This window comes from Protopterus annectens, chromosome 2.part0 (assembly GCF_019279795.1).
Source record: "Protopterus annectens isolate FY-2018-M chromosome 2.part0, PAN1.0, whole genome shotgun sequence".
In the NCBI taxonomy this organism is placed as follows: Eukaryota; Metazoa; Chordata; order Ceratodontiformes; family Protopteridae; genus Protopterus; species Protopterus annectens.
The window spans coordinates 34,588,876-34,610,277 of record NC_056728.1 but is presented as its reverse complement, the minus strand read 5'-3'; the positions used below and the strand labels follow the sequence as shown (position 1 = coordinate 34,610,277).

Sequence of the window (21,402 nt, the reverse complement as noted above, 5' to 3'; positions counted from 1 at the left end):
GGAACTATACCCGAAAAAAAATAATGTCTTGGAAATGTACTGAAATGTTATGATTTATTGTTAGTTATTCTCTCCAAAGAAGGTAGTACAGCTGTGTAGGTATACAGGTTAAAAAAAGTGATTTAAAAATGGGATGTATTTTTTTTGTTTCATTTCATATTGGTAACATATTTGTAAGGAATAGGAAAAGTATGTAACTTGGCAATCGTTTTCTGGGAATGTGGATAAAGTAGATCATCAACGTCAATCCCCTTTTCCTCATTTTTTTACAAGGGGTTAGAGTGTCATGTCAACTGTTGCCATCTGTTTTATGTGAATACCACTCTCCTACCTTTGTTGCCAGCCACTCCTGACTGTTGCAGGTCTTCTGTCACGCAATCCATCCATCTGTTGCATTCTTCCTGTCTGTCCCAAATCTTCATTACCAGATTGTCCTCTGCTTTTCTGTACATGTGCCCAAACCACCATAATCTTGTTTTCTTTGACTTTCTCTATAATTGGAGCTGCTTTGGCTTCTGCTCAGATGTCCTTATTTCTTTGTCTGGCCAACAGTATGCATCCTACCACCTGTCTCAGACAGGTCATCTCCATCACCTCTAACTTCCTCAACTGCTGTGCTTTTGCTGCCCACATTTCTGTACCATACATTAGCACTGATCACACCACTGTTTTGTATGCCTTACTTTTCAGCTTCTTTGGTATTCTTATGTCATACACAGCACCTGCCACTTTATCACAGTTGGCTGTAGCCCCTCTAATTCTAGCTTTGTCTTCTTCATTCAGATTTCCCTTCTTCTCCACCACCACTCCCAGATACTGGAAAGCTTTGAACCTGTTCCACTCTTTCCCTTCTTTCTCAATTTTCAGCTTCATCTGATTTCCCCCATTTACTGCCATTACAGCTGCCTTTTCTGTACTCACTTTCCATGTGCCTTCAGCTTCGTATTCCATTCCCCTATCCTTTGCTGAAGTTCTTGATCAGTCTGCCCATAATGCCACATCATCTGCATACAGCAGCTTTGTTGGTCTGTCCCTTCCAACCAGTTTGCTAATGTAGTCCATTACCAGTATGAACAGCAATGGGCTCAGAGCTGTACCCTGCTGCACATCATCTCCCAGTGGGAAGCCCTCTGTGAGAACAAACACTATTACATGGGTCATTGGATGTCCTTCTATTCAACTGTTGCAGTATTCTTTACATAAGGGAGTTGCCTGCCCAGGTGACCTGACATTGGCCAGTATACCAAAGTCTTTTACTACCGTGTGGTGTGCGGCACGTCTGACGTAAGCAGTTGTTGGACATAGGCCATAAAAGTGACTTATGCACACACCATCCTCAGAACTTCTTTGCTGCCACTCGGATCGCAAGTCCTCGATGTCGCTCTGCTGCTGGAATTTCTTTTCTTCATTAAAGAGAAGTGCCCCATTGGGGAACTTTTTTGTGTCTTTTGCTACTGTTTTTTATTGGTTGAGAGTTGATGTCCTAAGAAAGGGAAGTGTGATTGTGGAAGGCAGATTCCACACAAGGATAGCCACTCCCACTGCCTTTTTTTCTCGGGCACCACCACGACCATGTTCTGTTTGTCAGTTGTTCATGCCTAAGTCCCTTCGTAGCCGACTTTCATCCCTCATGATTTATTTTGAGAACCAACGCTTGAAAATCTTAGCTGAGAGCACTGTGGAGGGTTCCGCAGGCCTGACGACTGAGCCTGCCAAGCAGAAGGCCAAAAGACCTAGGCCTGAAGCTGCGCCTCTCCCTGCAGACATGTCTCCCAAAGTGCATGATAACACAAAGACACGCTCCATTTCAGATCCAGATCCTCAGGCTGAGCTGGTTTTACAGGCCACTTTAAAACTGAATGCTAGCACGTCCAGACAGGCCCCACAAACATCATGTCCTGATGTCCAGGGGAAACCAAGGCTCATCATGTTGAAAGGCCCAAGAGGAGTCATGCAGATTCTAGTGAGAGAAGATGTCGACTCGGATTTACTAGCGTGTAGGCATATGTCTGGTCCTCCCACTTTACATCGGATGGACACTCCTGCTAAGAAAAAGCAGAAAATCAAACATTGCTTACTTCCTCCAGACCCTCAGAAAGAGTGGGAAAATTTTGTCCAGGGTTTGTTCAGGGTCTTCATGGCCTTGAGGCCTACCTCCGGTTCCCCTCCCCCTCCTGTTTCATGGCCTACCTCCCCCCAAAAAAGGGTCGGATCTCAAGCTACCTCAGAGGAAGATTCCTACTCTGATGAGGACAGTGATTCTGTAGCTTACTCTTCTCAAATTCCTTCCCCATTGGACTATGCTTCCCCAGAGGAAGACTGTAATGGGATGGACTCCCCTTGGAGGAGATTTTGTCTGGAGAAACCCTTTTAAAAGTTTGAGACCACTTTAAATGAGAGAGCTCTCAAATGTCAGAGGTACAAAAGAGGTACTGCAACCTCCTCCAGGTGGAGACCCCTAGTCCTTCTGCTATCCCTGCCTTTCTGGATGCCTTTGCCTCCATGTCCCTGCATCCTGACTTACAGCCTCCGGCCCCTAAGAAGCCAGATAGATATTATAAAGTGCCTCAGGACTGTAATTTCCTTTGTAAAGCCCCTGTAGCAGACGACCAAACCAAAATGACTAAATATTCCATAGAAGTCGTGACTCAGTTGTCCAAAACAGCATCTGACATGCCAGACTCAAAGAATAAAGAGAATAAAGTCTTGCCATCTTACCTTATTGCTGCATATCGGTGGCCCAGTACTTTATCAATTGCAGCTATGATGCAGTTGAGGTGACCTCCAGAGCTGCAACTTTATCCTTAGCATTAAGGTTTGCCTGGTTGAGGCTTCAACCCCTTCCTGAGGACATCAAGGCGAAGCTCATGAATGCTCCCCTTGACAACTTGGCCTTGTTTAGTAAACCATCTGCTGAACTTTTCAAGTCTCTGCAAGAAAAAAGCAAGGATTTAAAAGACCTCAAACATATTCTGGTCTATCTGATTTATAAATCTCACAGGAACTTTCCTGGGAAATAAGTCTTCATCCTCAGGCAATCTCGGATCCCCCCAACCCAAGCCCTCCAAGGGGAGCAAGAAACATATCACTTCTCAACATCTTTAGCCTCTTCTTATGTGGCTAGCAAAGCCCTTTCCTGATAGAACAGGCTCTTCCTCCTGACTCCTCATGATTTCCTTGCAACACTCCCCTTTACCTACACTTACCCCTGTCCCTTCCCACCTGGGAATCCATAACGTAAGACTCCTAGGTCCTCATGGATACTTTATCATTTGGCACACTGTACCCCCCTTCAGTGGTATCCCTCAAATTCCAACAGATCAAGTACCTCTTTTCCCACAGATATTGGAAAACCTGTTAGATCAAGGTACAGTACAGTCAGTGCCCACCCCTCAAAATGAACAGGCTTCTATTCCCGCATGTTTCTGGTTCCCAGAAAGGAAGAGCAGTGGTGACCCATCCTAGACCTTTCTTTTCTCAACACCTTTCTAAAGGTACCTTCCTTCAGAATGCTACCTCTTCAGACCCTGTTTCCTCTGATCCTCCCACACACCTTCCTTGCATCCATAGACATCTAAGATGCCTACCTGCATATTCCCATTCATCCCAAATACAGGACATTTCTATGTTTCTCTGTGAGATCCTGGCCCTTTTAATTCTTGTCTTTGCCTTTTGGTATTTCTACAGCCCCAAGAGTTTTCACAAAATGTTTAGCTCCAGTGGTCACTTTCTGCAGTCTCCAAGGCATTCAGATCTTCCCTTACCTGGACAATCTCCTGTTCCAGGCCTGGTGAGCAACATCCACTCAGCCATTGCCATCCTACAAAGCCTATGGTTCACAATCAGCTGCCAGAAATCTACCCTCATCCCATCTCAAGATCATATCTTTCTGGTGTGCAGATTACAAACAGACAAAATGATAGTGTCTCTCCCACCCAAAAGGCTCAGGAACTCTGTCAAACCTTCTCAGAGATCCTTCCCCTAAATCAGTTGTCAGCAAGACAGTTTCTCAGAATCCTAGAACTGATGGCTTCCACCTGGCACTGCTACTCCTGGCAAGGCTTCACATGAGGAAATTTCAGTGGTTCCTGAAATCCGAGTGGATACAACATACCCACCCTCTGAAATTTCCTATCCCACTACTACCTTGCCTCAAGAAGGAGCTCCAGTGGTGGATACAGCAAATGTCCATAAACCCAGGACTCCCCATTCACCAGTTGCCTCACCTCAGTACCTCTACACAGATGCTTCAGATACAGGTTGGGGGCAGCTCTGGGCACACACACTGTCCATGAACAGTGTGTGTGCCCTGAGCACACACACTGTTCATGGACAATGGACCCCCTCTCAGGGAAGGGACCATATAAATGTAAAAGAGATGAAGGCTTTGATTCTAGCTGTTCAGTTCTTCCAGACCCTCCTCAGGCCAGGACGGCTGTGGATCTACACAGATCATATGACTGTTCTGTAGTATGTAAACATGCAGGGGGTGGGGCAATATCCTACCTCCTGTGCAGATTAGCCTTATAAGTTTGGGAACTAGCACGCCAACTTCAGATTTCTCTACAGACAGTCTACAGCCCTTCCAGCTAGAACTCTGTGGCAGACGCACTAAGCAGATCTACAACACAGGCCCATGAAAGGATGCTTCCTAAGGATGCATTCCTGGACATAGTCCACCAGTGGGGTATTCCTCAGATAGACTTGTTTGCCTCTCTTCTGAACAAACAACTTTCAAAATTTTGTGCCAGAGAACAACATCCTCAGGCATGGAAAGTGGACGCCCTGTCAATTTCATGGAAGGGGAACTTTCTGTTTGCATTCCCTCCCCTACCATGCATTCCGAATATCCAGCCGAAGATTCAACAGAACAGACTGAAAATCCTGCTGATGACTGCCTATTGGCCAAGACAGCACTAGTTTCCCCTTCTTCTGCACCTAGCCAAGGGCAGTCATCACACGTTACCTCACAGAGTGGACTTACACACACAGAACAAGGGCTCTCTCATCCACCCAACCCTGGAAACTTTTCAACTGACCCTGTGGGTGATAGAGCCCTGATACCCTTTAGACATCTTGTGTCTGAGGACATGCTCAAATTCCTGCAGAAGGCCAGAAAACCCAGTATGAGGAAATCTTACCTGTCCAAATGGAAGAGATTTTCTATTTGGTGTCTTGCTATAAACCTGGACCCACTAGCAATGGATCTCCCTCAGGTTCTTTCATTTCTGTGTCAGTTTCTCAATGCTGGCTTAGCTTACTCTTCAATAAAAGCATATCTATCAGGTATCTCTGCATGTGTGCCCCTCTCACATCCGTTAGCTTCCATATTTGAAGACAAACAGTTTCTCAAAGGCATCCTCCACATTAGACCTCCCATGAGACCTGTGTGCCCCCCTTCCCAGGATCTTAACTTTGTGCTAGAGAAAACTAACCCCCCTTTAGTACCCTCAACCACTGCACCTGAAAAACTGTCCTCCTGGTGGCTATAATGTCTGCCAGATGGGTCTCTGAACTCCAGGCCCTGATGGCTTGTCCCCACTTCTTGGCCTTCCACAAAGACAAGGTTTCTCTTCTCACCAACCCTTCCTTTATGCTCAAAGTAGTTAATGAGTTGTCCTTAAACCAGTCCATTCACTTGCAAACCTTTCCCCTTTTCTGAAAACAATAGTGAGAGGATCCTACACACACTTGATGTGCATAGACAACTCAGATTTCACCTTCAAAACTAACCCTTTTAGAAAATTGGACCAGTTATATGTGTCATTCCACCACAGGGCTCTGGGATTGCCTGTATCCAAACAGACCATCTCCATATGGATCTCCAAATCCATCTGTTTTTGCTATGCCTACCATGGAAAATCCCTTCCCTGCTTGATGAAGGCTCACTCTACAAGAGCATTGTCCTCCTCTGGGGGCTTTCCTGAAGGGACTAGACACCAACTCTATTCCAGATGCAGCTACTTGGACCTCTATCCACACCTTCACCAAACACTACAAGCTAGATTCTATTTCTAGATCCAGGGGTGGGTTTGCTAGGGCCATTCTTCATGGTTTCCTGGAAAGTTCTTCTGCTAATACCTCCCTTTCTACATGCACTTTAGCATTCTCCCTGATGTAAAGAATATTGCAACAGATGAACTGAAGGACAGAGAATAGTTGTGGAAGAACTTAACATAACAACAGATGTCCTTCTCTTCTGTGTTGCAGTATTCTATCCCACCCTCCTTCCCCGCTTCTTTCTGTTCTTGAATGTACTAACTCTCTATCCATTGGACTGTCTCTCCACCTGGGGCTTCAGTTCTGAGGATGACACATGCGTACTTCACTTTTATGGCCTACTTTCAATAACAGCCTATGTCAGATGTACCGCACATCACACAGTGGTAAAAGACTTTGGTATACTGGCCGATGTCGAGTGGCCTAGGCAGGCAACTCCCTCATGTAAAGAATACTGCAACAGAGAAGAGAAGGACTTCTGTCATTATGGTAAGTTCTTACACAACTATTCTGTCCCTGTACATAGGCTGCACTAATTCTACCAATGTTTCTGGAACTTCGAACCACCAAAGGACTTCACAAATCAGCATTCTAAGGGACTTTGTCATATTCTTTCTCCAAGTCTAGGAAGGTCAATTTGGACTCTTTCCTCATTTCTAGCTTCTTAACTATCTGTCTTACTGCGGACATCAGGTCAGATGTTTTACATCTTGATCGGAACCCAAACTGCTGTTCTCCCATCTTACTTTAGAATATTCTGCATATTCATCGATCACCCTTTCTAGAACTTTCATGCAATGCAACAGGAGACTGATACCTCTGCACTGCCCATAGTTGTGGATGCCCCCTTTGTTCTTGTACACTGACACTAGAATGCTTATTCTCCAGTCATCTGGGGTACACCATTATCTTCATATCACTATGAGTACCTTCAGGAGCCATTTCTTCCTATCTCATCTAACATTTTGTTCATATCTGCAGTGAACTCACCTGAACCTGCTGCTTTCCCTTGATTCATTTTCCTTAGTGCTGGTCTTGCTTCTTCTAGTGTGGGCTGTTCCTCTTCCTTAATTGCAGACTGTATCTGAGGCAAAAGTAAACGTGGAGAAAGTAGATGAAAGGAAAAAAATGCATGGAACTTGTATTTGAAATGTAAAGTGTAACCATACCTCTCAAGTGTCCTTCATTACGAGGAACGAACCACATTTGGGGTCTTAAAAAGTTCATGTTCCTCAAAGTTCCACATTGAAAGGGTCTGTCACACATTCAGTGTTAGGAATTTTTATTTTTTTAACTGATATTCATGGTAAATAGAAATGAATCATATTAATTCATTAAAATATCTTTTTTATAAGTAAAAGCAGCAGATATTAACCATCTTATGACCTTCCCAGTTGAAGTTGTTGGTAAGCAGTTAGTACATGTTCCACATTTTGCCCATTTGTTCCACATTTTGAGGGTTAGTGTTCCTCATTTTGGAGATGGAAGGTTGAGAGTTATGAGTGTAACTTTCTGCAAGTTGTCAGGAAGGACTCAGTTGCGTGAATATTAAGTCATACAAGGGTGAAATCTGGAAAAACATGTGACATAAAATGCAATTAAAGTGATACTTCAAAGAAGTATCTGGCCAGAACTGTAAAATGGGGCGGTCATTACAATGCAAACAGTTAATTGATGTATTTTATTTACTTTTAGCTATTTTTTTCTCTGAGTATGAAATAAACTTAGTAATCTCATGTGATATAATTTTACCTTTTTCTGAGGGGAAGGAAAGTATGCGAGTTGATGATCCTTGAGTTCTGTGGAATAGGAGATGAGCAGATGTGTGCATGCTTTTGTGCATGCGTTTGTGCGTGCACATGTGCACATGTAATGAGACCAGGGTCTTGTCTTGCCTTTGTGTGATTGGTTGGTGAATAGTTATGGCCAGCATTTCTTCAGTTATAGAAGCAGCTAAGACATTTAGCTGTAGATCAGATTTTTCTGTATCTGTCTATACAGCTGATTGTTATTTTTATATTCTCTGTCAATGTTTTGACCTCTACATATTTCATTTCCATCAGTGCTGTCTTTATTGCTTAACTAAAAATTTATTAACTTTTAAGATCTTATTATTGTAGCATTTTTGAGTTACTATTTATTATCTGGCAAGAAGGTGTTATTGTTTAGTACCCTAAGTTGGTATGTACTGTTTCCACCTCCAAATAGACTGCTCAAGCATACTACCACTGAAAGACATTCATTTTTATAATTTATATTTGGACAAATCAAAAGTGGTCATTTAGCTGGTCTGGTGTGTCTCTGGCTATATTTAGAGTGGTGACAATATTACTGTTGCAGGAAGAAATTTTTGAGGAATGGTTGAATTCTGCTGGCTTATCCTGGAAAATATTAGGTGTGTGTGTGTGTGTGTGTGTGTGTGTGTGTGTGTGTGTGTGTGTGTGTGTGTGTGTGTGTGTGTGTGTTTGCTTGAGGGGTGTAAATCATTTGCTTGCAAAGCATTTACCATGGGCAAGTGACAATGGAAGACACTGTGGTTCACAGAGAGATAGTAGTGAGAAAGAAGCCTGAGGTGCTAGGCCAAGAACTCAACTCTGTAATTGATCTGAGTGCTGTCCTAGTGGGGGTGTGAATGTTGGAAGTGTACACCCAGGACAACAGTGCATGCTCCCTTTAAGCTGTTGGGGCCAAGTGGTATTTGGTGAATTGGGTATTGAATTAGACTGCTACACTTTTCTTATTTTAATCTGGTGGATGCCATTGATGTGTCTCTAGAGATCATCCTTCTAGTAGTCATCAGACCTAGTTGGGAAATGGAGTGGATTCCAGAACTATAGCCATTGTCATATGCCCAAGTGGTTCACTAGTTGGTTTGGTGGGATTCAAACTCTCATCGGTGTCCATTGTCTCTCACATATTGATGGCAGTGCTGGGCTATCTACAACAAGTTAGTAACAGTGGTGATATTCAAATTGTCGTCAGTGCTAGTCACATATTGGTGGTTGGTGGCAGTGGCAGGCCATTCATAGTAGTCTGTAAAAGTAAAACTACCTTCCCTCCATCTTTCTGTGAGGCATAAACATAGCTTTATTATAAAGCTTCATTAAACTGTGGCACAGTTGCACTTACTGTTATAATAATAGTAATAATGTTTTTGTAGGAGCAGTGGCTTACTACATTTATAACTCCCTATGATGTCTAAAGGGAGATTGAAGATTTGGAGGTTCCTGGCAATGTTGGTTGAGTATGAGTGCTTCATATATCAAGTAAGATTCCATGAATGCAAAACCAGCATTAGTCTTCATAGGAACGGATAGAAAGCCCCCAAGTGCCCATATTTTTGGGGGCAAAATAAGATGCATTATTTAATTGTATGGATTAAAAGGATACTATTGTGGCAGGGATCTGTGGGAGGAGACTAAACAAAGGAGAATAAACAGTTTGAGGAACTTGAAGCTTTAGATTATGGGCATGTATAGTAAGATGCCTGCAGCTGAAGTGTTTCTAGCCCCTTTTATTTTATATACAGGTCCTGTGTATTTTTGTCAACCAGAGGAAAATTTGTGGAGCATAATTAAAAAAAAGATCTGAAGGATTTTATTTGGGAGGGAATCAGGGCAAGAGTTACGTGGGATAAATTGATTCCCCCATAGAACAATATGGTTTAGGATTAACAGATTTGAAGAGATATTTTTGAGGTAATCAGTTAAGACTGATATACATATCACAAGCAGAAGATTATAAGTTAGAGTGGAAAAGGATGATGGTGAAATTGGAGGATTGAGAAGTAAATGGCAAATGCGGTGCAGGTCCTTAAAAAGAATTACAACAACCATTCGGAATATTATATTCATAAAGTAACAGAAAGTACTCTAAGAATTAGTAAGCCAGTATAGGATTGGATAAAGGAGATTTGACCAATAGGAGAGTCTGCAAGTAGCAGTAAAGAAAGTAGATAATAGAGGGCTGGAATTTAGTAGAGAAAATTAGGAAAGGAATTAAGGTTTTGGTAACTAATCACTAGAGCGAGAAAGGTAATAGCAGGATGAGATTAAGTAGAATTTTGGACTGCAGTTTAGGGACTACCTTCCCTACCAGGCATTGTTTAACTAGAGTATAGGTGAAGAGAAAGGGAGAAGAGATTATTAAATGAAAGACATGCTGTATTAGTGTTTTTGTTGAGTAGCAGAAGTCTGTCTTAAAAATGGATAATTAGTAGGGCATATGAAATATTGCATGACAGCCCTTAGAATCAATCAAATGAGATTAGAAAAAATTAGGAAGAGAGAATGGAAAGGCAATACAAAAAGGAACAATGAAGACATCTGTACATACAGCATGCAACAAAATCCAGATGGTTTAGGATTTTTGCTTGTGAGTATTGCATAGATATGTTTATCCCCCATTAAGATGTCAGATAATTCTTCCTCAGGCAAATAGTAAATTCTGGAGGTGTGATGGAAAACAGAGGTAATTGGAAACATTGTAAAAAATATAGAGTGCCACTGTTAATCAGACAAGCCAAAAAAAAAAAGTATATGCTGCAGCAAAAAAAGTTGTCAGTTGCTGAGAGTAGGGTAAAACACTTTAAATTCTTTAATAGTCCACAAACAAACAGTATAGGTAAGCGCTTTCGCAGTTGCCTGCTTCCTCAGACCTTAATACAAAGACAATTAATCAAGATGCATTTATACATTACTACAGCCAATGATACCAATTTAGTTAATGAGGCAAATTCCTTTTCCTAAGAACAGGTTTTAAAGAGACAGCACTGTTCAGACCTGGAGGGGCATATAGGTTCATAGGTAGGTACTAGGCTATCTGCCTGAAGGCACTTATAAGCCTAGCCGGAATGTGATGGCTTTCGCCTCCCCCTTAGATTAGTTCACAGTGCCTCTGTCCAGCAGAGCCATTGAAGTGATCCCTGGGGTAAACTTTCTGTTTCCCATTCACTTGTCAAGGTTTCTCTTGAAGAGGGTTAGCGAGGAGCTCTGCCTAATGTATATTGGAATCTTGTTCCAGAGCATAGGAAGTCTCTGGGACAGGAATCTTTCCCTCCAGCACATCCTATTTATTGTTGTGGTGAGGTTTAGATCCCTGGAGTGTGTGGCTCGAGGGGATATGGTTTTCTTTAGGTGTAGCATGTCCATCAATTCTGGGTTGGACATGGCCTTGTATGTCAGGCAGAGATCACCTCTAAGTAGGCCGTATGCAACCGAGTACAGCTGGAGTTTCTTCAGTCGAGCTGCATAGGGCATCTGCTTGAGGCCAGTGATCCTCTTGGTGAGGTACTTCTGTGGTCTTTCCAGTAGTTGCAGGTGTCTTGTAAGGTACATCCCAAATGGGGCATTGTACTCTATGATGGGTCTGATGAGTGATGCATAGAGGGGCCCAATGACCTCTTTCGATTTGGATGCAAACCCTTTTGTGATTGGGTGGGCACCATAGAAGAATTTTCTAACCACTTTGGCAATGTGATTATCAAAGGATAGGTTACTATTTACTTGGGTCCCCAGATCCCTTATTACGTCTTCCATATTTAGGGTTATACTACCACATAGGGTGCCACCTATGTGGTAGTTTGTGGGTACTTTGTTTTTTCCAAAGGGGATGACTATGCGCTTTTTGACATTTAGCTTGAGGCCATGGTTTTGACACCAGGTATCTGTCTCAGTGAGACCCTTTTGGAGGATGTCTGTGTCAGCTGGAGAGTCAATTGTAGCCCCTAGTTTGCAGTCATCTGCGAATTTGGTCAGCCATAGTCCTCCTGTGCTTGCCTGTACCTCTGAGAAGTATATGCCGAACAGGAGGGGTCCTAGGACTGAGCCCGGGGGAATGCCACTTGTAACCAGTTTAGAGTCAGACCTAGTTCCCGCAACTCTTATCATGTGGCTTCTGTCCGTGAGCCAGTTGGCAACCCATCTCGTGATGTAGGGGTTTATGTTCAGGCTGGTGAGCTTGTCTATAATACCTGAGTGGGGAATGGTGTCGAAGGCCTTTGCAAGGTCTAGGTAGGCTTTGTGGACCACCTTTCCCTCATCTATAGCCTTGGTAACTGTCTCAAAGAAGTCCACCAGGTTTAGGAGGCATGATCTGCCTTTAACAAAGCCGAACTGGGTAGGGTCCAGTGTTTGGAGGTTTCCAATGTCTCTTTTAATGAGATCCACGATTATGCGCTCCACAGCTTTGCAGACCAAGCTAGTCAGGCTTACAGGGCGATAGTTCCCGGGGTCCATTGTGGCTCTACCTTTGTGGAGTGGAATAACCAATGCTGTGCGCCACTCTGTGGAGCGACTGAGTTTAAACAGTGTGTTTAGGTGAGGGGTTAGTTCATCTTTGAGCTCATGTAGGACGCAGCCTGGGACACCGTCCGGTCCCATTGATGCTGTGTTTTTGGCTTTGGAGAGGGCTGTTTTAACCTGAGTGTCTGTGATTTCAGGGGCACTACATTCTTCTGGTATAGTTATGGGCCCTTTTGGGGGTGAGAGGGGGGTGAAGTTTGCACTGAACCTGTCTGCCAGGATGTTGACTATATCAGTCAGGTTCACTGTATTTTGTGCCATTCTGCACTAACTCTGAGCAGATATGAGAATTGCCACTTAGATTCTTGACATGATTAGATTAGATTAGGTTAGGTTAGAACTAGGCTAACTGCTCTTTTGGGCCATTTGAAGCCTAGCCAGTTACCCCATGTGAGAATCAAACCCTGCACCTTGCGTCTTTAAGGTAAGCACCTTAACCATTATGTCATCCTCCCACCCTATAGCTAAAGACTGCCTTGTGGTTATCTTTGGAGTCCATGGCAATTTTTCTTTCAAAGCTAGCCTTAGATGATTTTATGAGGGAACGTAGTTTCTTGCTGATACTGATCAGGGATGTTTTCCCTTCTTGGGATTTTACTCTTTTCTGTACTAATTTCCTCCTTCTATTGTATAGCTTGTTTATGGCAGGGGTCCACCAGACTGGTTTAATTTTCTTGGAGGAGTGACTCTTGGTTTTGTTTGGGATAGCACGATCCATGCATTCTTGTAGGTGCCCGTAGAGTGCATTAGTAAAGGATTTTGCAGCTTGGACAGCGTTATACTTTAGCATGGGGGCTTTGAAACTTCCCACCTCGGTCTTAAGTAATGTGAAGTTTGCTTTTGAGAAGTTTTTCACTGTGGTTTCTTTGACTGGGGGTGGTAGCAGAATGTGGATATCCAGAGTGATTAGTTTATGGTCAGATCTAACCAGTGAGGGGTTGACCTCTTTAAAATCAATTATCCACCTGAGTTCCACACATTCTGTTTCATTACTCACATCACCTTCTCTTACATTTTCTAAGATGTTTTGTAGCAGTAAGAATTTAAAACTATGGTTGTCTCCTGCTTCTAAGACATGCTTTGCCAGTGCATTAGTCAGTTTCTTATTACATATATACGTAAAAAAACAGAAAAAAAACTTTTACTAGAAACTGGAAATCAAAATCTAAACCATGTGTAACTGAAATACTGAATATTGCAAAAGAGATAAAAGAACTGGAAGTGGGATCTTTAGAAAATGGAAGAAGTAAATGAAATAGAAGTAAATTGAATGGGTGGGAACAGTACATGCAGAATAGTGTTCTAAAGAAGAGGACTAGTATTTAGGTGAAGGCAGGAATTAAGCAACTTGTGTAATGTTGGAGTAAATGAAAATTGTTAAAACGTATACTACATGAAAATAACAAAAGAAGTGTTAGTGTGGTTTGTTTTCTTTTATGTTACTGTATATGTACTTGTGTCACTTTTTTAATGTCATGTTTATTAAAGATGTTTTAAAAAAAATCTCCCTCTACCAAGTTCTGCTTCTTAGGCTGTTGTCCTGGTTTCCATGACCTGTATACTCCTGGATCCCTCCTTTGCTCTTTTCAGGCTTTCTTCAGTAGAACCCTAGCACAGGTGGACTCCTGCCTTCTTGGGGAATCAACCTTAAAGTGCTCACTCATAATGCCTGGGAAATGAGAGTTCCCATTGGGAGTAAGGACTCAGCACCAGGAGATGTCATATATGTGTTTTTTAGTCAGCTATACCAAGTCTTATCACCTGTCTCAACATGCTGGATGATGTAGTGCAGCTGGACTAAGAGTGAAGAGTGACTGTAGAAGTACTTGTCCTGGACCCTTAACATTTGCCTTCCTCTAGCCCTTCCACACGCCCATCCTGGTGATTTTTCTTAACATGAACTCCATTCTCTGCAAGAACTCAGGGAGATCTCCATCCAGCATACACCCCCCTCCCCCCATGATAGATATAGCCATCTTCTTTGTGTGTGCCATCAACTACCCAAGCTGCTAATCAAACTCCGGTTGCCTTTGTTTTAGCAAGGAGTTTATCTCTCTGTGCCAACAGCAAAGCAGCTGCTGAGAACAATTCTAGCCTGAAAAGAAGACACACAAGGTTGGAAAAAAATGCTACGATTTAGTGCTACAGTAAGATTTCCTTAAAGATCTGCTGTTATACTTGCATACTTCAATGTACTCAGACACTGAAAATGAAGCTGGTTCCATTTTTCTTGTACAGTTGCTTCCTGTCTTATTACAGTTTTTGACTTGGGCATTACTGTATTGGAAATATATGTTATATTAAGGTTAAAACAGGAGTGATAAGACATATATATGGGGAACATGTTAAAGTCAGATGTCATTAAAAAGTCATTAAATCAGGACTTGCATGATCAATTTTTATGAAACATTGCTGGTGTTGTGAATAACGCTATACCAAAGCTACTGCTTTATGGATGGTGAATCAAAAAGAAAGGCTTTTACAGTAATTAAAGGAGCCATAAAACTTATATATTTACATTAAACAGCAGAAGTAATGACAGCACAGAGTTAAAATAGCACTGCAGAGACTTTAGCTTCTTGTAGCTGATGTATTTGACTCAGCTTTGCTCCATTATTTTTACTAATTTATATGCATTGGTCTCCATATGATGTATTATTTGCAGACTGATGTAGATGAATCATGTTGTACATTTGTTAACTGGGAAATCTAGTTAATCCATTAGATTTTTTCAGCAGTAACTCTAGTATGTCATAAAATAAGTGATACTAAGGCTAACAGGACATCAAACTGTATTGACAATTGTTTTACATCCCTTGGTGTATTTGTCTATTTTTCAGCCTACTGGCATTTAGCATCAACTCCGTCAGTCCATCCTGTGTCCCTGTTTGTCATTTATCATAGTCAGCATAATGACTCCTTGGATGACAGTCCTGAGAATCATCATGTGTAGCTGGTGACTGTGGTGTATATCTACTGTACATGCTTTTATAGTACCAGTGCAGTACCATGGTGCTGTCTGTCCTCTCACATTCTTACTTTAGAATAAAGCAGCCAGACATGCTGTATCCCAGCAACCTACCTGGGGGTCATATCTGTAGTGGCAGAGGAATCCTTCCCACATAGAAAAGTTGGTCCTTTACTCACCATCTTGCACACTGACCTACAGCCTACATATTGATTCCCATTCATGGGTGGCATAGAGGAGAATATACTAATACGTGTAAATAAAATTTTGTGTTAAAGTCTTTAACAGGTTTAGCAAAATCTTTTGCATCTTATGAGGACACAGTGAACACAAAAACATGTTTTCTACTTTTTTTTCGTATAAAAAAAAAATTTGAAGTTCAGAGATGCTCTATAAATTGTTTCCTACATAACTTTGTTTCCAAAAGAACAGCATTGATTCTGTAGCTTTAGATCATAAAATGAGTGACTGAGTTTTATAATCATGGAATTACTCTTTTAAAACATATACTATATCTTGTTTTTATACTTATGAATTTCGGAGCAGGTGAAATTTACTAGTGCTGTGAAGCTGTCAGAAGGAGGCCTGGAATATGGAAGGGACGATGAGGAGAATTTCTTCAAGCGTCTTGGTAAATGGCGGTCAGCCCGAAGAAATCCATCCAAGCTTCATCACACAGAAGAAAAAGATGGTTAGAAATCAGGGTTCCTTTGCTTTTTTTAATCCCCTCCTTATTAAAGTGTTTGCATCTTCTGTTTCAGTGACTTCTCTTTTTTAACTTTTATTTTTACTTGTATTTTGCTTTATCAGCTACAAAATATTGATGCAGTTAAATTAGAACTACACAAAAAAGGCCTTCTGAATTTATTTTAGTTTCAAACTCCCCTTAGAAATTACTAAAGATATATCTGATAAATACTTCCTTATAACATATTCTTAAGCGTGGTAGTGTTTGAGGACAAGTGGCAGGTTCATTGCCTCAGGAGAAGGCTGGAAGAATAATTATAAATTAAAATGAATTCAAGATGGTGAAAGAACAAGGCACACTGAAAATTTATTGAAAGATTGATGCACTGTAAAAATCTAATTTAAATTATCTATTTTCTTCTGTGTTGCATGTATGACATTTTCATACCGTGCCATTGCTTACAGCACACTCTCCCTTTTAACAAAAATTGTTTAGAGTGTTTAGATTATAGTGAGAATTTTGCAAATGTGCAGTCTGAGATTCTAGCTCTAAAACATAAATTTAGTCTCTTGCTCTATACAGTCTAAGGATATATCTTTTAATTTGTTGTTAAATGTGACAGTGGTAGAACACTGGCAATTACTTATGTAAAGATAACTTTCTTGGGTGCGTTTAGGGACCATTTTTTCAGTTGCTTCACAAAAAAAAAAATGTGACAATTTATATAATTTCAACTCTGATAGAACTCAAAATGTAGCTGAGTAGTGGATATCTTTTACTAAATCCATTATCACCGATGATACAGGGACAGTGTGTAACTGAAAGCATTTCATCTCTTGTGCCCTTTTTTTCATTTTGCAGGTATGAGTGTCATGTTTATCAGTATTCTCTCGCTCTTTCCAAGATGCCTAGTGATTTGTTTTAATAAAGTTTATTATTAGTTACATTTTCTCAGTGTGGCACAGTATGAATAGGTTTTAAATTGGCAAACCCACACCCACCCATACTGTGAAGCTTTTGTATTCCATTTAAGCTGTAGTAACACAATACAAGTTATTCTTGTCCGTTTCAATAGTGAAAAGAGTGGACAAGCTGGTAAAAAAAAAAGCACATAAGAACTATGATTTTCAGACAGTATTAAACTGTTTTAAGCACAACTGCGGTGGTGGTGGTGCTGTGGTAGCGTTGTCGCCTCACAGTAAGACATTGTCCCGTTCGATTCTCAGCTAGAGTGTCTTCTGTGTAGAGACATGCGTGAATGGGCGTACCTTCGTTGAAGGTTGTGCGTCAGAGCTGGCAACTCGGCACGTAAAAATCTACTGCCAATCATTAGCGGACCGGAGTTCCACTGTGGTGACCTCTAACCGGGAAAAGCCGAAAGACACAACGTTAAGCTGTTTTAAGCCATGCTTAGCTGAAATCAGCATGACCAAAACCAGTGGGGCTCTGCAGTTTTGAATTTGCATTTCATGAAGCAGTTAAAGCAGTGCTTTTACTCACTGTCAACAAGTGTTGTCAGTTCAAACATATGGCAAGTGAGCTGATGCTGAAATTGTTAAGAGTCTGAGAGCTACATCTTTGATTGTCTTCAGTATTGTTGTTGCAGAGGTGACTTCTGAAAGTGAAACTGTTTTAGGTTTATAATAAGCATTTTGCTATGGGTATAGTAGGCAATAGTAAATTCATAATGTGTTCTGGCAGGGTAGCTGTATTTCTGATATACCTTAATACTGAAAGATGCTAGTTTGTCTTCTACCTTTGCAAAGAGAAGTGCCATAGCTGTAGCAGTTGTCAAAATGGCTGGCCAAGTCTTTGAGGAATCTTGACCAATGGATGGGAGATCGCAGATATACCCCAGGGATTACTTCAGTGTCACTGCTTGACAGGAGAGAAAAGAAAAATGCATAGTTTTTTTTTATTCAAACTAAAGGGGTGGCGAAAGCCACATAACTATGGGCTAGGCTTATAAATGCCCTTGGGCAGATAGCCTAGTATGAACCTATGAACCTATGTATCATGAGCAGTGAAAATGTGTGAGGCAGCAATGACTATTAACTACTGACTGTGTAGAAAAAATTAAATAAAAAAAGTGAAAAGTGGCACTTGTTACATTGATAAAGTTTAGTATCAAGCAATGGCTGTTTCTTGTGTCACTTGTTAAAGCAAAAAAAAAGTTAGCTAGAATGGACGTAGGATCATATCTTTTGTAGTTATCAGTGGATCCTCTTCATCATAGATTAACTGACACTATTCCTTTCTTGTGGGGATTGTCCTGTCAGTCTTCTAGCCCCACCATTCAGTAACCAAAACATCAATGCTTTCCCACTGAACGTGCTGTGTTCTAAGCATTTTGAAGTGAAAAGATTTGAATTCAAAAGCCTGCATGTTTAAAATAATCTTGCTATTGAAATCTAAAGCTTTTGGTATCAGGACTTTTCCAAACAGCTGGCCTTCAATCAGCAGCTTCTTAAGTGTTTATTTATGCTATTTTATTTCCAAAGTGTTATATTTCTACTTTGTTTCCATGAGTACTTCTTTAAGATTATTTTTGGCTAGTTGATTGGCACTGATGTATTTTTAGGGATTCTTTAATAGTGTGATGACAATTTTTGCATTCAGCCCAGTTCTGGTTTACAGGGCTTGCCTAGGCTTTTTATAAAACAGTTATGTTTCTTCTGAAAAAAAGAAAAAGAAAAACATCTGAAATGTCTGTTTGAAGACAGTATACACGTATAATATAAATATATATATATATATATATATATATATATATATATATATATATATATATATGTATATGTGTGTGTGTATGTGTATGTAGATATAGATATATAGATATACATATAGATATATCTATATGAGTGGTACGGATGAATTACCACTGAAGGGCTAGCCACCAGGTGGTGTCAGCCTTGGATCGAGATGATTATCACTGTTGAAGTGACACAGCGGTAGCATTGCCACCTGACAGCAAGAGGTTCTCTGGTTCGATTCTCGGCTGGGGTGCCTTCTGTGCAAAGTCTGCATGTCCTCCCTGCATTCATGTGGGTTTCCTCCGGGTGCTCCGGTTTTCTCCCACGTTACAAAGACATGCATTTGGAGTGTTTCTTCCCAGGCCTCCGCTGAAAATTGGCTTGTTCCAAGTCGGACTTTCCCGATTAACAAATGTTAAATAAATGTATAAATGTGAAAAATGGGAAAAGGAGTTGAGGATGGATGGATGTGGGTGTGTGTGTGTGTGTGTGTGTGTGTGTGTGTGTGTGTGTGTGTGTGTATATATATATATATATATATATATATATATATATATATATATATGGGTCTACTTTAAAAGACCGAAACGACGATTCCCCGACACGCGGAAAACGAAGACCAAACGACCGACAGATAAGTTTATCGAAAGGGTGATTTGCCGACAGCGGAAAGACCGACAAGGGTAATGTGTGATCGCGACTCGGTAAGTGTGCGACAGTGATGGAGTTAGGAGCGGTCAGGTAAGTGTGCGATATTGTGGGATTTTGGGTTAGGCTGTGGGAAAGGTGAGTGTGTGTTAGTGTCGGAGTTAGGGTTCGGGTAAGGTAAGTGTGTGATAGTGAGGGACTGTAGTTTAGGGACGGGTTAAGTGAGTTAGGTTTAGAGTGCGGGTAGGGTGTGTGCGATAGTGACGGGCTTTATGTTTTTGGGTGGGTTAAGTGAGTTAGGGTTAGGGTGCAGGTAGGTGAAGTGTGCGATAGTGTCGGACCTTGGGGTTAGGGGTGGGTTAAGTGAGTTAGGGTTAGGGTGCAGGTAGGGTGAGTGTGCGATAGTGTTGGACCTTAGGGTTAGGGTTTGGGTTAGGGCTAGTGGCTATGCTATGTAGTGTAATGTGTTGTTTACGTTCGGTGTGTCGGTGTAATGGTGTTCGGTGTTTTGCGTTGTCGGTTATGGGTGTTGTCGGTTATCTGGTCTCGGTGATTTGTGTGTCGGTGAACTGGCGTGTCGGTCTTTCAAAGTAGACCCATATATATATATATATATATATATATATATATATATATATATATATATATATATGGGTCTCACGGTGGTGGTGCTGCGGTAGCGTTGTCGCCTCACAGTAAGACGCTGTCTGGTTCGACTCTCAGCTAGAGCGTCTTCTGCATGGAGACATGCATGAATGGGCGTTCCTTCGTTGAAGGTTGTGCGTCAGGGCTGGCAACTCGGTACGTAAAAATCAACTGCCAATCATTAGCGGACTGGAGTTCCGCTGTGGCGACCCCTAACCGGGAAAAGCCGAAAGACACAACAACATATATATATATATATATATATATATATATATATATATATATATATATGGGTCTACTGCTTTTAGTCAAAATTGAAAGCACATTTGGTCAAAAATGGAATATAGCCCCTGCCCCACTGTAGTGCAACCCTGGAGTGAGAATATAAAGTTAGGGGGGTGTGGGGGGCACAGCCCCTACATTGGGGGATGCCCCCCCACATATTGCAACCGATTTTTACTGATGTTATATGTTTCAGTGTATTTTTAATGGACACACATGTATATAATAGTGCATAAACTGCAATTATGTGGGGGGCTATGCCCACCCACACCCCCAAATGTGGGGGTTGTGCTCCCCACATCCCCATTACTGAATATTCTCACTCCAGGGTCGCACTGCAGTGGGGCAAGGGCTAAATACCATTTTCGACCAAATGTGCTTTCAATCAAATGAGGTTTCAGTGAAGTGGGTTACCTGAAATCATTTTCGACCAAATGAAATTCAATCAAATATAGTAGATCCATATATATATATATATATATATATATATATATATATATATATATATATATATATAATCCATCGGGTACTTGACAAATCTTAGAATGCTCAAAATTTCGAACGTTACATGGTCAAGACCAAATGTTCGAAATTTTGAGTGTTCGAGGTTAGACTTACATCGACGCCGTACGGTGCAGATAGGGAGAATTTCACTTTTTCTGCACTGAAGTGCGGTCTCGGAGTTGGTATATTTAAGTAGGGGGTGCAGGGGGACTTGCCCCACTGCCTATGCTGTTAAAGTATTTATTTGATGTTCGAACATCCAAATATCGGACATTTGGTCTCGACCATTTAATGTTCGACATTTTGGATGTTCGAACATTTAACATAGACCCAATCCATCAGGCTGATGTCTTTTTAATGAGAGGTGATCATAAAGTCTATGGGTCTTGCATTTATTTTACTTTTTCCAAAGCTTTTCTTTATAAACTGAATGCAGTTTTGAAGATGCTTATTTTGAGAAGTATGAAGTTCTTTTGATTTTGCTAGAGAACATTTTAATTTACTGTAGAAGCAACTGTTTCAGTCTTAATTTTTGTTTTCCCTTTTACGTATGTATTTATTCTTGCATGGTCCCTCCTGTATGATTGCATATACCAGTTCTGTAAAAGACAG

General features: G+C 41.2%; 1 protein-coding gene across 1 annotated transcript in view; it reads left to right on the top strand.

Annotated features, from left to right (window-relative positions):
• UNC80 (unc-80 homolog, NALCN channel complex subunit) overlaps positions 1–21,402 on the top strand; it is a 5,631,640-nt gene that overhangs the window by 2,392,329 nt on the left and 3,217,909 nt on the right. Inside the window, exon 20 of the mRNA XM_044060513.1 lies at positions 15,817–15,961. Within this exon, the coding sequence (XP_043916448.1) occupies positions 15,817–15,961 (145 nt within the window). The remainder of the gene's footprint in view (positions 1–15,816; positions 15,962–21,402) is intronic.